This window comes from Accipiter gentilis, chromosome 3 (assembly GCF_929443795.1).
Source record: "Accipiter gentilis chromosome 3, bAccGen1.1, whole genome shotgun sequence".
Lineage (NCBI taxonomy): Eukaryota > Metazoa > Chordata > Aves > Accipitriformes > Accipitridae > Astur > Astur gentilis.
Genome location: NC_064882.1, coordinates 22,566,963 through 22,583,891, shown reverse-complemented (window position 1 = coordinate 22,583,891; position 16,929 = coordinate 22,566,963). Strand labels below are relative to the sequence as shown.

The 16,929-nt window shown below is 36.9% G+C and overlaps 1 protein-coding gene across 5 annotated transcripts in view; it reads left to right on the top strand.

The window, feature by feature from the left end:
- Positions 1 to 16,929, top strand: part of N4BP2 (NEDD4 binding protein 2) — a 42,307-nt gene that overhangs the window by 6,695 nt on the left and 18,683 nt on the right. For 2 of the 5 annotated variants that reach the window (XM_049793949.1, XM_049793923.1), the window contains exons 3-10: positions 354 to 468; positions 762 to 934; positions 6,552 to 6,890; positions 8,749 to 9,979; positions 10,839 to 10,963; positions 12,162 to 12,250; positions 14,017 to 14,093; positions 15,910 to 16,065. In XM_049793949.1, coding sequence (XP_049649906.1) covers positions 6,674 to 6,890; positions 8,749 to 9,979; positions 10,839 to 10,963; positions 12,162 to 12,250; positions 14,017 to 14,093; positions 15,910 to 16,065 — 1,895 coding nt within the window. In that variant the 5' untranslated portion in view covers positions 354 to 468; positions 762 to 934; positions 6,552 to 6,673. Of the gene's footprint in view, positions 1 to 353; positions 469 to 761; positions 935 to 2,795; positions 2,931 to 6,551; positions 6,891 to 8,748; positions 9,980 to 10,838; positions 10,964 to 12,161; positions 12,251 to 14,016; positions 14,094 to 15,909; positions 16,066 to 16,929 lie in introns of all 5 variants that reach the window. The other 3 variants (XM_049793933.1, XM_049793941.1, XM_049793947.1) reach the window with 3 other exon arrangements.

Sequence of the window (16,929 nt, the reverse complement as noted above, 5' to 3'; positions counted from 1 at the left end):
AAGTAATTGAGCCAGCAACCTGTCATGTTAGGAGTACAACAGGATATTTGTTCCAAATTCTTTACCTGATTTAGGTGTGTACACTCATAGGTTGTTGGGTTTTTGTTGTTTGTTTGTTTTTTAATCTATTTTAATTTGATTGAAAGCACAAGACTGTTGTCAGGGAAGTGAGCTCTAGGCTAATACATAAAGTGGAATTAAGTCAGGCTTTGAGTAGACCTAACATCTTCAGTGTGTACACAGTGGATTAGGAGTTTGCAGCTGCTTCAATGAACAGAAGTGCAGTTTTTTAGCATTGGTAGGGCATTGCAAATTAGTGGTGTAAGTAACATACTCTGATTTTGATGTACCAGGTTTTCTTTCCCTAATTTCCCACATGATGGAACGAATCTTTTCTTGACCAGGATGGATATATAGACCCTTTCAAGATGGTTAAGAACTGTGGTGAAGAGCCACGTGGAATGACAAGTGAGGAAACTTACTTTTATTCCTAACTAATTCTGCTGCCATTATGTTGTTTCTTTACCTGATATAAGTCTGGTTTTTTAGATGAGAATCAGTAGCTGAAATCAAGTAGGTATGCTTATTCTTGGGAAAAACTTCCATTTGAGCTTAACTTGACATGTTGGTTGCTTTGTCAGTAAAACATTAGCTGTGCTTAATCTACTAAAAACAATTATGTGCATCGCTCAGTGTTAAAGTTGTATGGTCTATGAGCAAAATAGCAATTTTAATTTGTGTTCTGATCATTCCTTTGTCAGGAGGGAGCATCCACTTCTGCTGACGTCTAATTTGTATGTTTGAAAGTATGGTTTCCTGACAGAAGAGTGCATTATATTTTTTAACAGCAGATCTTTATTAAATGTGCCATCAGTGGTGGTTTTGGAAAGATGAGAAGGGACCCACTCCAGGGCAACTCAGTGAAGCTTAAAATGTAAGTTCTATGCCATTGCTGTTTTATTTGAATTACAAATACAGATTTTTTTTTTTTTTTTCGGTCTCCAGCATGTCAGTATATATGTGTGTGTTTTTTAAAAGCAAGAAGATTCAAATGAACATTACATGATAAATATTTTATGTAGTTTGAAATTAAAAAATTGTTTAAAAACTCCCCAAACCAAAAGCAAATGAACAAAAAAACCCCCAACCCCCAAACCAACCTCTTTTATATGTATGGGGTTAATTTCCTTAAATTAGAGAAACATTAAAATATACACAAATCAGGCTGCCTTGGTCATATTAGTTGAATGTTACATTGTGTCAAGGCTGGAGACTTCCTTTGTCCTTAAAAAAGGAAGACAAGTAATATTGATAACTATTTGAACTTGATGACAGTTAAACCAGAAATGTCCTGCGCTGCTGAATGCTTTTTGTAACCTTTGAATAGTGATTAGAGTATTTTTCTGGTCTGTTTGCTTAAAAAGTAAGTTCTCCTAATGACTTTGGAAAATTACGTTTACTGCTGATTGTTTCCCAACGCAGTATCTCTGATTTAAAGAGCTTTGTGAATTCTTTTGGTATCAAATTTAGTGTTTTCTTCTTTTATTCTGCGTGTTCTGTCTCTTCTTGAATGCTACCTGTTTCCTTCTCTTCCTATACTTGAGATTGTATGTGTAATAGGACTTGGAGTCAGTCCACGCTACTCTAGAATTTTGACACATCTTGATAATGCAAGCTACCATGTGTGATTTCTAAGAAGACATCTCGGTGTAAAAGACTGATGAGATGCATCAGGCCTTTCATCAGATCTTTACTCAGCAACTGCATATACATTTTCATATTACACTGAAAATGAAACAATAATACATGTCTCAAGCCTAAGACTTACATTGCTTTTCCAGAAATTTTAGAACAGTCACATGGTGCTTAATACTGTTTTATAGTAGCTTTTGTCTGATTTTGTAAAAATACAGTTTTTTAACAATATATAGCAGTTCTTAGAAAGCAGGAGGGAATTTCTAGCTTTTGCTATGGAAAACAAAAGATGTGTAGCTGGATAAATTTAGTGTAGCCTCAGTGTAAACATGACTCATGTCTTTTAGCTTAATTTTAGCAAATGCATTTGTAACCCAATTTTTTTAATTTCTTCAGAGTTCTAGGAGAATTCTTCACAGCGAGTTTGCCGATATGAGTACTGGTTAGCGATGTGATGGCTTGTATACAAGTCTATGTTAGCAATTATTTCCTAACATAAATGAAATCTTAGGTCTTTTAAAAATAACAGATTTGGTTTTGGAGGGTCTTGAGGTTTCCATACCCCCTTAGATTTTTGTATGGCTGGCTTAACTGTTTCGAATTCTTTAGATTATGTGTCATAAGAAAGAGTACACTTTGCATTTTTCTAAGGACAACTTACAACTAAGTTAAAGTAAAGTTACAATTTGCTTTACCTCTGTTGGAAACTGGAGGCGTTTGGGGTTTTTTTACCCATTTTTTCCCCTTAATGTGAGGAGTCTGACCAGAATGACTATTATACTCCTGCTATTTTGGATTAATTTCTTCTATGGACAATTGTATTAATGAAAACAAAATGGAATCTTTTTGAACATGTGTCTGCAAGGGAATTCCTTTGCAGTAACTACGGTGATTTAAATTCACTCAATGCTTTATGGAAGAATTTCCTTATATATTTTCCTAAGACTGTAATGCTTCATCAGTTAGTTTATCAGTTTAGGTTTTGAGTGCAAAAAATGGTGGGGGCGGGGGGTAGAAATTGCATATTTTTCCTCTTCTGTATAACTGATAGACACTTTGTATTTATTGGAAACACTGGTCATTTTCTTTCTTTCCCTTAGGGAATTATAAATACATTCTTGGATCCAGTTTATGAAACAATTGGTTTTCCTTTCACTGGAAAGGAAAGTTGAACGTTCTTAGTAAGATGCTGGGATTGAGACTTGAGATCTTGGTCCATCCTCTTCCTGTGCCAGGTCGGCCACTTCTCTACATTTCATTGTTCTGTCTGTCAAACAGAAAAGAAAAATGTGTTGCATTGGGTTGATTACATTGGTGCTTGCCTGTTTCTGTAGTCACTGGCTTGCCTGTAATGGATGCTGATCTCTGGCTATGTGTGCCTGTGCCTACAGAATGTCTGTGATGCATCCATCCAGCTACTTAGGGGTAGCAATACTGGAACAGACAACACCTGAGGCTCATAATCTACCATTAGAAATAAACTCTGGCCAGCTAGAAAGATGATGATGTTAAAGCACCCTGACCTGACAAGTCTACTTTTTCTCTTCTAGGCTGGTAGAGGTTGAAAATTATGTTATTTTGTAGAGAATGCCAGTATCTTAATATCTCTTATTTGTAAGATTGCCTAATTTGGAAGGTAATTTTCATACAGGCAGATTTTTGTACATATGTTTGTGGTAGTTGAATTACATTGGTAGGAGATCCTTAATGTCAGGAGATGTATATTTCTGAAGAACTATGAGTGAGGAGGTGCTGTGGATTTTGTTTTGCTTTGTTTTTAAAGGTGAAGTTGAGACTGCCACAGGAGTATTGTTTTTCATCAGTGCTGAAATGAAACAGCTGTTTGCTCTAATTGGATGTGTGTCGAATGGCAGTACCCAGAACTGACTAGTGAACCTCTGAGTATATTGCAGTCTCTGGCTAATTGTCTAGAATTCCCTTTCAGTGTGTTCAGCACAACCCTGCTCTTCTAAATCATTATGTTATTACAACTCCATTTTCATCGGGGGCGGGGGGGGGGGGGGGGGGGGGGAGAGGGAATCCCCCTCATCCACAGCAGACTACAGACTGATTCCTGTTATGCTATCCAGAACCAATGGATATAGCTGACCTGCAAGTCTGGCTATTGGGTTATTCAAAATTATTTCCTCTTTCATAGTAAACTAATTTTCAAGAAGAGATACTTGAATATCTGAAAAGGCAAGTCCATAGATAAAATCCTCTGTAAAGTTCAGGGCATGCTCTTAAAAGCAAGAGAAAATTATTCCTTTCAGTTGAGCTGTTAGTGTTCTCTCTTACGTAATACAGTACAGCATGCGTTGTATGTGCACAGGCACCTATTTTTATATACTTTTACTGTGCTTGGTAATATCAACAGAAGGTATTGCCTAGGAATCTGTCCAGGAATTCCATTGAAAATATTGTAAACAAAGGAGATTCTGTCAAAATAGCTGTCTGCAATACTGGCCATGGTAAATACCTTATTTAAATGAAATCCTGGGCAATGCTGATCTATCTTTTGGTAGGTTTAACAATTTCTAGAATTTTACTAAGACTTTAGATGGAGAGATGGGACAAAACGTGGATCCGTGTATTGCCTTAGCATATGTAGATGTAGTGGGAGTCACCGAGGTTTTGACCTGTGTGTAAGTTCGGAGGTGACTGTCTTTTTCCCTTCTGTGATTAATTGTGATAAACAGTTTAGGCCTCAATAATCCTGAAGCAATGTACTGTAAGTTCGCTGATTGAGATTCATGCAAACTGAATTGTGTGACTTCGTTAGGTCATTGGAGTAAGGCATCCTAATACATAGTGGGATACATAGCCTAATGCAGGAAATACATTGGGAAGGGAATAGCCTATATTGAAGTAAGGCAACTGATTGTTAACAGTCCTAGCTACAGAGCATGTTTTTCAGCAGCAGTTTCTTACAGGACTGATCATTATAAGAGAGTTGGATTAAAACATTGACAACACTTGGAATGTTCTGCTTAATGTCTCTTGGTGCTGAGTAATGTCAAGGTGCCGGAGTACCTTTCTCCTTTGCAGGATCTTTTATTTGTCACTGAACCTGTTTTAGTGAGGAACAGTCCCATTTTTTAGCACTGACACATTGTGTGAAGTTAGGTCTCAACCTGTTTTACTGGCTGGAGGATGAATAAATTAGAAATACAAGTTTGAAAAACATGACTTGCTGTAACTTTTTTTTAAAAATTGTTTTGCTTGAATACTTTTCCATGACAGTAAAGAATGGTGTAAGGATGGCTAATTGGAGAGATGAACCAAAAAAAGTGTAATGAAAAAAACAGCTGCAATTGTCCCAGTTCAGTCTGGCTAACTAGCATCTTCCACTGTTAATTTCTCCTTTATTTTTGGAAGTCTGCCTCTTCCTTTTCCTGTATATTCTTTTCCTTGTTGTGCATTCCAGACTCCTTGACCTCTTCATTGTTTCAGACATCCGTCTCATTTGTCTATCTAAGGTCCCTATACATATGGTAGAAACTCCCAGGATTCTGGAGTTATCTGTTTTTCTTACATAAATTTCTATGACTTGGGAATGTAGGAGTCCACCCTCTTCTAAATGATAAGTTCTCTTGGTTGCTGGAAGAGATTGCTAGAGAATAATGGAGAAGTGCTGTCCAAATCTGGCGCTGATTTGGCATTGCCATTTGTGTGCCAACGATCCAGGGAGGGAAGGACTAAGTGAACTTGGAAGTACTGTCATTGCTTTATTTGCACATGTTGAATTGGTCATCACTGGCAAAATAATCTTTATATAGAAAAAAGTATTTTATGGCCTACTCAGTAACTGTTATCGCTAAATAGTGACTCTTTGCTGTAATTAACTTCAGATTCTCAGCCTTACCAAGGTTTGCTAGTCTTCTGAATAATTATTTGTAAAAATTATAAATTAATTTATTATGCGCGTCACTAGAACACAACAGAGCTTTGATGTTACTTGATATAAAGAAAAAAGTGAGACCACACCATACTCTGTGCTTGTACTTCAACTAATAATCACTTTCCTTTCCTATACAAAATTAATGCAGTAATTGCAGTTATTATAGATGCCATAATGTTTTAACTAGACTTATTCAAAGGCTTTATGGCAGAAGTGTGTGTGTGGGTGGACAGAAGCCTCTTCTTGCTTTATGGCTTATAAAGCTGTAAAATGTGTTTAAAAATTAAAAAAAAAACCACACACAGGCTGAGGTTGGAAGGCGCTTCTGGATGTCATCTGGTTCAACCCACCTGCTCAAGCAGGGTCACCCGAGGCAGGTTGCTCAGGGCCGTGTTGGGTCAGCTTCTGAGAATCTGCATGGTTGGAGACTCCACAACCTCTTTGGGCAACCTATGCCAGTGTTTGAACATTGAAGAGCCCCAACTGTTTACTCTTAAAAAAAACGGGGTGGGGGTGGGGGTGGGGCGGAATCATGAAGGACTTCTGGAAGATTGGGAGATGTCTGTTACATTTTCCAGTACTTTTGTAAGAGGAGCAAAATTTCTGAATTTTAACAGAATATAAGAGTTCCATAATGTTAACTGGTCATTAGTAGGTGTTAGCAAAGGAATATTTGTCAACTGGCTGCCTTGCATTGCTTCCTTTGCTTTTCTGGATTTTTCTTTTAAACTCTATTTTACTTGTTTTCTCTTCCAGACACGGATTCAATACCTAGTTAGCTGGAAAAGGCAGCTGCTATTTAGCTGTCAGCCATTTGAAAAGAAGAAAGGCAGCCTTCTAGAAAATGGTTTCGTGGATGCTTACATATTTTTTTTTATCTTTTAGCTATCTAAATAGGAGACATGGAAATGTGACTGTGTATTTTATTAAAATTTCTCTGTCCTCTTTTTTCCAGGTCTGCTATTTCTGTTATGCGTATACCAGTTACGAGAGGGTTTTTGTGATTTCTGAGCTTGGTGCCATCAGCCTCATGTGAACAAATTAAAACGAAAAGCAAGCTGATTTTTAGAAAACAAAATGCCGCGGAGAAGGAAAACTGGTGGGAGTCCTTCTCGGAAGAATGGCAATTCTGACAGAACTGCTGTTGCTGTATTCCAAGGGGACCCAAGCCGCTCAATGTCACAAGCAGTGCATAGTGTCAATAAGGAAGAGCTCTTCAACAGCATGTCAGAGATGTTTTCTGACCTAGATCCTAGTGTGGTTTATATGGTTCTGTCTGAATGTGATTTTAAAGGTAAACAATGTACAGTTGGCATTACAGTTTTGTTCCGTATGCAGACAGATCTTAACGAGGGCAACTCCAGAAAAGTTGGTGTGGGTGTTGCAAGTGTATTTGTGAGTTTAGCTTTTAATGAGTAGGTGAGTCATAATATTTTGAGATTTTATAGCTCTTTCCATGCAAGATTCTTTAAGTTTGATGTTTCTGTGAGGCTGGTAATTTGCAGTAGCAATGTGCTCCATAAATGGAGGTACAGTTTAAGTGGCTTATTCTGTGACACAGAGCAGGTGGTGATAGAGTCGTGAGGAGAATCTGTTTTTTCCAATTAGTTTCTGTGCCACATCTGCTAGATGCATAAACTGTTTCTGCAGGAGGGGTATTTTATGTTCTAGATCACAATTAAGACAGCAGTACACTGTATGTGGTCCTGGCAGTGTTTGCTTTTCCTTAAATATTTGAATTGAGCTTCTGTTTTACTTTGTTTTGCACTGTCATCTTGTCATCTTCACTGAGGATTAGTTTTCACAGGATAAATTCTGTTTGTTGTGTTGAAGTCGCTGCAGCCTCACTTGGGCTGTGTTTCTTCCCCTGTATTCTGCCAAGCCACATACCCACCTCTCTATTTTCATGTTTGCCCAGTCCTTCACATGCTTTTGTAGTTTTGAAATTCTTCTATATATGAGCTCATTCGCTTACAATAAAAGTAGTGGATGAGATGCTGGGTAGCAGCATCTGAGGAGTTATTTGGCAGGGGAATAAGTCATATATGGAGCATTTTAATCAATCTCTATTCATGTGATCAGATGTGATTAGCTGAGATTTTTCCAAGAATATTTGCAAAGAAGACAGAGTTTGAGGTTGGTTTTTTTTATATGTATAAAAGCTAGGTAGCCATTAAAAGGTCTGCTTTTATTGACGTTTTTATCTTACTTAAATTGTACGGAGTTTATAACTTAATAGCTCTCTCATGTTTGTTGCTATGATTGTTGTTCCTTTTAAAATTGAAATTGATGGAATTACTGATGCATGCTTTGAACTCTTAATAAGATTACTTTTACCAAAATAAAAGATTTATCTAGAAGCTTATTGGAGAATTCAGTAAACATGCTGAGTTCATGTTGTACTATTAAGAATGGTTTAAAAATGGAAAGATTAGCGTCTTTTCATATGAGTAATAGTAAGTTGTTCTCATACAGTAGAGAAGGGTGGAAGGACAAGGAAAGTTTTATTTAACATGCAGAAAGAGTTGGACTTTAATGGACATAGACTTTTTGCTACGCTGTTTTTCAGGAAAACAGAAGCTTAGTTTTAGGGCTCAGATGATGCTTGTGCCAGGTTTTCGTTTTGTTCATGTTGATCACAGGCAACCTATACTCCATTTAGTGGCTTTACAAATAATTAAAGCAGATACTGGATTTTCAGGCTATATTAGATATGACATTTTCAATTGGGCCTAGCCATAATAAACATATTTTGCATACTTTTATTTTTTTAGTCCTCAGTAGTGTTTTTCAGTTAATTTTACATTATTTTGCCTGTAGGTGATAGGTTAGAAGTACCCACCCATTTAAACACGCAGTTCTGATATTTTTTCCAGTTAAACTTGATAATTTTTAGACATTATTTCCTTAGTAATTTTTATGCTTATTAGGTTATTCTTTTGCAATATGTCCGTATTGAGTTCTGCCTTTACCTCTTAACAAGAAACAGATCAAGGGGGTTGCAGAAGGCATATTGAAAGATTAATTGGTGAACTGTCTTTTGGTTGTCTCCTTAGCTGTGATAAATCTTCCTTCAAGTAAAAAAATTGCATTCAGATCAGCTTGTGTTTGTTCAGTTGACCATGCTTTATTCTCTTTACCTTATTCAACAGTAGAAAACGCTATGGATTATCTGCTAGAGCTCTCCACCCATGCTAAAGGAGTAGCATCTTCAAAAACCTTGGGTTTTGATTCAGTAGCATCATCACTAGCTCTTGTTAATCAGCAAAGATCTGCTGCAAATGGAAGAATGGGGGAAAGTACTGCAGAACAAAGTAATTCTGAAGAAGAAAAAGAAAAGGCCCTGTCACCTGATGTGCAGCTGACTGAAGAACTGGATTCCTTAATAGAAAATGCCTTTCAGAGATACAGTTTGAGTGATGAATTGCCTGATTCTGCAAATGACCAAATAGTACCCAGGCTCTCTGTGGAACACGATGGCTTTAATGAATTTCCTGAGCAGGAAAAATCCGATTCAGGTTGCAATGTCCTACTTTTTCCACAGCAAGCAGGGACAAATGATGAGGTTTTAGAAAACTGCTGCTGTTCTCAGCCACCAGTGAGTCAGCTGAGCTTCCAGACAAGCTCACCAGCTGCATCAGACACTTTTGCACAAATACCAGAAGATTCTGATTTGTCAGAAATGCATGTTCAACATGATGTAGCTTCAGAAGTTTATAAACAATTGAATGGAGAAATATCATGTGGAAATTCTGATCAGACACAAGATACTGATTTAGATAAAAAAAATGTGACTGCTGTTTCTGGTGAGTCCTCCCAAAGACCTCTAGAACTTGGAGTAGCTGTCACTGGAAATCCTAATTCAAGGTGCCTGGAACAGTGCAAAGAGGCAGTGACTGTCTTTAACAGCCACCAGAGCACTTCTCTTCCAGAGGTGTATGTCTCTCTTGAAACATCCAGTTTCAAAACACCAAAACCTGCAGATTTGCAGCAAACTCAGCAGGGTTATAACTTAAATTTTTCTATGCCATCATGTCAGCCTCAACAACACTGGAATCTCATGGCTCCTGTGTTTTATCCGTCCAGTGGAAGTCACAGCTTTGTAACTCCTGTGGCTGTCAGTCCAGGGCAGTGGAGACCTGTTTCAGACTATAGGACTTTGGAAAAAGGACTTTTTTTTCCCTCTCCAGTGGTTTCAAATGCTTGGGATAGCAACCCTTCTCTGAAGGTATGGGGAAATCAAGATAGAAACTCAAAATTGAACCTCTCGCAAGCACAGCAGCCACCTGTTTGTCACATGATGAGAAAAAAGATGCACCTTATAGGTCAAGTACTTGTTCTTCTCAGAGGTGTTCCAGGATCAGGAAAATCATATTTGGCAAGGTAGAACATCTATATTGTGAGCTTCTAAAAGAAACTGCTTAACTGTGTACAGGATTTAGTGCAGGCAGAGACAATTTTCAGACATTTGTAAATAGTTATGCTTATACCCTAATTGCCAGCTACATGGTACATGCAGCACAATGAGTAATAGTAATTGCAGAGAGCTGAGTTGCTTGCAGCTCCTTGACCTTTAGTGGAAATTGAAATAGGAGGGGTTAGCTTTAAGTTCTCTCACTGGCCAAAGGAGTTTATGTCAGCAGAGGGTCATTGCAGTAGGATTAGGTCAGCTGTGTTCTTCTAGTCCCTGTTCATTTCAGGTGTTTCGTTCTAATAACATCAATGCAAATATGCCAGCTCTTTATAGGCAGAAATTCCTTTTCCACTGTTGGAATTCTTTTGTGTAAGTAGTATGTGTGGAGTTTCTTGGGTTGAATTCTTGATTTCTTTTCTAACTCTCCAAAAGCCTAGATTGAGTTTAGACTCCTTTGGCTGGCACCAGAAGTATTTGGTGCAATTAAGACTGTACGTGGTTTTGACAATGTAAAAGTATGTCACTAGATGTAGATGGAAAAATACCTGCTTGTTGTTTTGAAATGAGACTTGTAGGGAGCCTCTGTCAGCTCTTTCCCCTGGATATCCTCAGCCTTTGGAAAAGGAGGGAAATTATTATAGATCGTCTTTGCCTGGAGGGTGATTCTGCCCCCCCCCCCCCCCCCCCCCGGCCTTACCTAAATTTGCTGCTTCCATTCCAAATAATCTTGGTTTTGTGCAAGAGACTAAATACACAGATGTGTGCTAGCAGATATCAGGGCTGGGGAGGAGAAGGGGGAAAAGCTATTTACTTCTTGATCTTTCACAGGACTTTGCTTGAGGATAACCCAGGTGGAATCATTCTTAGTACTGATGATTACTTTTATAAACATGGACAATACCATTATGATGCTGATTGCTTAGAGGAAGCACATGACTGGAACAGGAAACGAGGTAAGAAATAAATAAGGGATTAGCTTGCTCATGTACAGTTCAATCCTTGTGTGCCATTTAAAAAGCTGCCTGTCTTGTAATGCCCGTGTCGTAGGACAAGCATTTATCCCATCATAGAAGTATTTTTTAATATGTGTGTGGAAAAAGAATATGAGCACAAACTCGAAGTCATCTGTCCATTGTGTGTTTTGCAATTAAAAAGGCCAGTGTCTTTGTCAAAAGATTCTTTTGTCCTCAGATTTTGTCACGGTATGTATTTTTGGATTTTGTCCAATTTCTGGAGTGGTAATCTGTACCATCTTCCAGAAATATTTCTTCTGAGATGAGCCATTATATATGCATGTGCAATAAGTAATGAGGATATTGATACAAATAACACATAGATATTTTCCTGCTGTTGATTATTTTTTTTTCTCTTGAACACTACATTGTTGGCAAATTTAAAATTATAAAAGCAAGACAGAATAAATTATTTTTGTTTTTCTTTCCATAATCGGTGTATTTTTTGATAGTGGCTCCCACTAAGCTCCCCATAGAACAACTCTTTTTAAGCCTTTATTTGCTAAATTTGAACCATGATCACTTTTCTACTGTCAAATTTCTAACCAGTGGAGAAATGAGTTCATAAGGAATGTGTGATTCAACAATAACTTTGATTGTTCAGATGCATTGTAACATAGCTACAGAAACATGGTGCTGTATCTCAAAGCTAGTGATTCTAAACATTTCATTACTGTGTATTTAAATTACAATAATTCTTTTGATTTTTCATATTTTATACAGTTTACAGAGTGGACTAATCTTAAGACTGTTATAAAGCCAAGAATTTTGTATGCAACAAAGAAGTCCACTTTAAGGTGATCATGTAGTTTTTTTTAGTTTAATTTACTGATTGATTAGTCATCTTGGTGCATTTTACATCTGCATTTTCATTCCTTGATTATCATACATATGTTAATGCAAAAGAATAATGCCATATCTGAGTAGCTTTACATGTGAGGGGGGGATTTCTAAAATAAAAGAGGGCCTTGTAACAGATCAACCTGTAGCAAGAGTTCTTTACACAGTGGTTAATCATTATGGATTATCTACTTTAAAAAATACCACAAATTTAGAGAATTAGTATAAATACTACGTGTCAACCCTATTATAATGAAATTAACTATACCACATTCTTTTGTACATGTGTGTCTTTCAGCCAAAGAAGCATTTGAAATGAGAATCTCTCCTATAATAATAGACAACACAAACGTACAAGCATGGGAGATGAAGCCTTACGTTGCTTTGGTTAGTACTACAATTTGATCAATGTGGAAAGGGATTATTGACCAGCATGGTGGCAACATATGTGTCAGAATGAGATTGTCTTTCTCAGTCTAGCTGTTATTCTACAACAAAGTCTGGAGTCAAAAAAGTGTTACGTGGAATCATATTACCCAGTGTCATATTCTGTGTGCGTCTGAGTATTGACCTGGCCTAGTTTCCAAGTGACAAAGCCAAGTGCTTTGCAGTTGGGAGCAAAAGTAAATATTGTTGAGGAAACTAAATTCTGTTCCTGTTTTATATGATTGATAAAATTATAAGCTAAATTTAAAATATAATCAGCACTAATTAATGATTGATGTTTGCTGCTCCATGAAACTTGAAAACTCAGTCATAGTTTCATCCTAAATGTGACATAGAGGCAGACACCAGCTAACCAGCTGGAGGTTTAGTTATTAAATGTTGCTAGCTTGCTTGAAGTTTTGCAGGTTTACTTAATAATTTTTATTGAAGTAATCAAAATAATGCACCTGCACTATTTTATGTTAGTAGTGTAGTGCTTTTATTTAGTGACTGAAAATGACCTGCTTTTATTTAGTACTAAGTAAATGCAATCTACATTTAACTTCCACAGTTATATTTAATGATCTAAATAACTTGGTGAACTCTGTTATAGGTTTCTCGTACTCCAGTTTTCTGGAGCTTCTCACCTTTTCACTTAATAGTTTCTAAATAAGCATCAACACTTTTAGACTCTAGCTCTTACTTTGCTGTTGATCATTCACCATTTTGGTTCGTAGTTTTAATAGGTTTTTTTATGCTTACAGAACTGCATTATTTTATAAAATTGGTTCTGATTAACAGAAATAATACATTGGAAGAAATACTATAAAGTAGATGTGGGATTTCTCCTACCATGGTATAGAAACACATCAGAGAGTGTAGTACATAGAACGGACAGCTTTTGAGCAGATAATCTACATATGCTGCATGTGGTAATGGATTAGTGAACAGTGGGACTTAACACAGATAATTTTTACTAATAAAATTTTTATTTCATTATCCTTGCATTTATTAACAATTGTCAGATTAACAGTTCTTTCACAAATTAAGTCCTTGATTCTGCTGTATGCTGAAATAAAGATACAATAAAAGTTCTTCCAGCAAGTGCACGGTTTGGTAAGGTGACAAGAATTTTTTCAGAAAACGGGAATGGGACGGTATGGCACAGTACTTGCAGCGTTTCTCCTGATTAGGCTTTGGGCTCATGTTCTGTCATGGTGAGACTAGACCATATAAGGACCATTCAGTTGCAGCCTGCCCAAGTTTCCCATATGGCAGGAAGACTGTCCACGGTAGCTGCATTAATGTAACTGAATTGCTCGTTTTGGAACTGGCTCGCATCTGGTCAGCTCTGAATGTAAACAGTGAGCTTTTCTGATGTCTTGAAGAGGCTTTGTAGACATGTGCATGTTATACCTGATATTCTGCAGTCTTGACTCAGAGGAGTTAGAACATATAAAGGGATGATACAGCGATTTTTTTTTTTTTTCTGTGATCATGGCGCAGATTTAATTTTACAGTAAAAGATGCCTATACATGTTTTTAAAAATCTTCATTTGTACAATCAGAAGTGTAACACTGAACAAAAGCATGTTATTTCAAATGTTTAATTGGATTTGAAAAATACAAAAAACAGCTTTAAAGAAGCAGGCTATACATGTATGCTTTTTCATAGAAATAAGAAATGGGTGATGTGGCTTGTTCTGTTTTATATCTGTTTTATTCAGGCTCAGCAGTTCAAATACAAAGTCATGTTCCGAGAACCAGACACTTGGTGGAAGTTTAAACCAAAAGAACTTGAAAGGTAAGAATGTAAAGGAGAATTTCATATTAGATTGTATACTTTTCACAGTCTATAAAGTATGATTTTTAAAAAGGTATCGCTTAGTGCAATAGCTGGTGAAGTAGCAAGATATCAGTCAAGATTTTTGTGATAATAAGTAGCTTTTTAATAATTTTTCTTCTACAATACTAATTTTTATGGGATTTTATATGTATTACAAGGTAATTTTTTTTGTGTCACTTTAATTACATACAAAAGATACTGTTAGCAATAGATATTATGTAATGTTTTCATGATTGCAATTCTTTTGCATTTAAGGTACAGTGGCTGCTTCTTTGAGTTTCTGAGGTTGCAGAATGATGTCAAGTTGGGGCTGGGTTTGCATCCAGCTGGTCTGTTGCCTTACTTGAAATGTTTCTGCTGTCACTGAGTTTAAGGCAGTCAACACTTCATGGCCTGAGAGTGACAAACCCCTGTGCATCACCATTGTTGTTTACCACTGCTTTACCAGGACCTTTCACATAGTCATAGAGCCATTACTTAGAGCCAAAATAGGCAAGACATAAACCCTATGTAAGTGAATAAGGTAGATAGAAAATTGGCTGGATGCCAGGTTCAAAGGGTATGATCAGTGGTTCAGAGTCCAAGAGGAGGCAGATGCCCTCTAGGATAGTGGTTCAGAGTCCAAGAGGAGGCTTTGGCCCTCTAGGATGAATAATACTAGGGCTGCTGCTATTTAATGTCCTTTTTATGACTTGGATGCTGGGGCAGAGTGCACTCTCAGCAGATTTGCAGATGATACCTAATTGAGCAACAGTAGTTTGTTCAGCTTTAAGAGGAGAATGTTAAGGAAGGATCGTATTGTTGTCTTCAGCTAACTTTTGAGAGGTTATAGAGAAGACTAAAAAGATCTCTTCTGAGAATTGTGCAGGGATAGGACAAAACAAACATAAGCAAGTTGGAACTTTGGAAATTTTGATTACATAAAAAAACCCCCAAACTTAATTTGAGGTCAGGCACTGAAATGGTTTGCCCAGAGAGTTTGTAGACTCAGTCATTGGGGATATTAAAAATTTGGCAAGACAAAGCTCTGTACAAGCTCTAAGTAGGAGGTTGGACTATGTGACCTCCAGAGGTCCCTTTCAACATATAAATTATTTTGTGATTTCATAATATCTGTTGTCATCTGAATTTGCATGCTTAGCTTAAGGTTGGCCACTTTTCAAGGAAGGCAAGGAAGATTATTTTCTTTCCTAAAATAGAACTTAAATATTTTCTCCTGTATCCTCAATTTCTGTTTTGCCATCCTTGGCAGGATTCGCTTGTTTTGGGTTGAACTGCTGCAGAGCACATAGCTAGTTGGTGTTGTAACAGAGTCAGAGAAAATTTCTAGCCAAAGGGTGTCCAAATAATAAGTGAACAGGTTTTCCTCAAGGAGTTCTTAGATTAGCAAAACCAGAAAAGAAAGACTGAATTCAGAAATCTTACATACCCAGTTTGATACCCTGCATCACTGTCAAGATCTGATATGGTGTGTTTCTGATACTTACTTGAAGATGATGTGTTATTGGTACAGTTTTAGACTTCAGTATTGAGCAAAACATCCTATTGCAGAACAGGGCCACCAGGTGGGGTGGAGAAGTCAAGTGGAGCAGCGATTTGTCTGGAATGCCTTAGTGCACTGATACAGAAAGAATTACTGTTTCACAGCTTTCGCCCTGGCCCCCTGAATTCTGTGGTTAGCCTTGCTGTAAACTTACTAAATTATTCTCGTCTCTTATTGTAGTATACAAATCTGAAATATTTCTTTTTCAAATTTTTCTTTTTTTAATCATAGGCGAAACATTCATGGTGTATCTAAAGAAAAGATCAAAAGAATGTTGGAACGGTATGAACACTGCCTTACTGTTAATTCAATATTGGATTCTTCAGTCCCAGACAAATCGGAAGCTGCTGGCTGGATTGAAGATCCTTGTCAGGAGGAAAGACATAGGTTAGATCCTTTTAGTAGCTTTGTAGTCTCAACGAGAAGGCTAAAAATTCAAACTTCATAGCAATGGAACCTGGATAATGCTGTTGAACAGTGAATGCATTAAAAAAATTAGTTCAATAATAAAAATAAATACACTACATAGTCTTCTTAATTTTTAAGAATTTCAGGATTTCTAGAAATGAGCAGTGAAGGGATCTAGTAAACTAACTGATGCTTTTTGAAAACCTCCCAATATGGATGTGTGTTATTTTTCAATTAGCCAATCTTGATTGACTTTCTTTTATCTTAGAATGGGCTGTTGGATGTATGTTGCAGATACAAAACACTTAAAATCTATAAAATGCTTGCCAGAAGAATGTGGTCCCAAATACAAGCAAGTTACTATACAAAACACTTAAAATCCATAAAATGCTTTTCAGAAGAACGTAGTCACAACTACAAGCAAGTTTCTATTTCTGTGTGTTGGTATTAAATGACGTCTTTGTGGTTCATGCAGTAGTAACAAGTTATCTAGTTGCTCTTGAGTATATTTAACTTAGACTTGTCTAGATTTGTGTTGGTTGTATACAGGACTGTTTTGTAGTGGTTAATCTGAATAATGCTGCATATGCGTTATAATCATAGGAAATCAGATTTTATTGTAGTTATTTCATTTGGTTTTTGCATGCTTAATGTATTTGAAATGAAGTGGGCACTGATAATTAATGGTATGTAGTTGATTGTGAAAAATGGTATGACAAGAAATGGCACGTCCTCTCCTAGTTAACTTCTAGACCTTCTGTAGCATTGAACCATCAGGAGAGAGCAACAGTCATTAAATAAAAGCATATTCACCAGGTTTGCTGATCTGAAGGAGGCAACGTC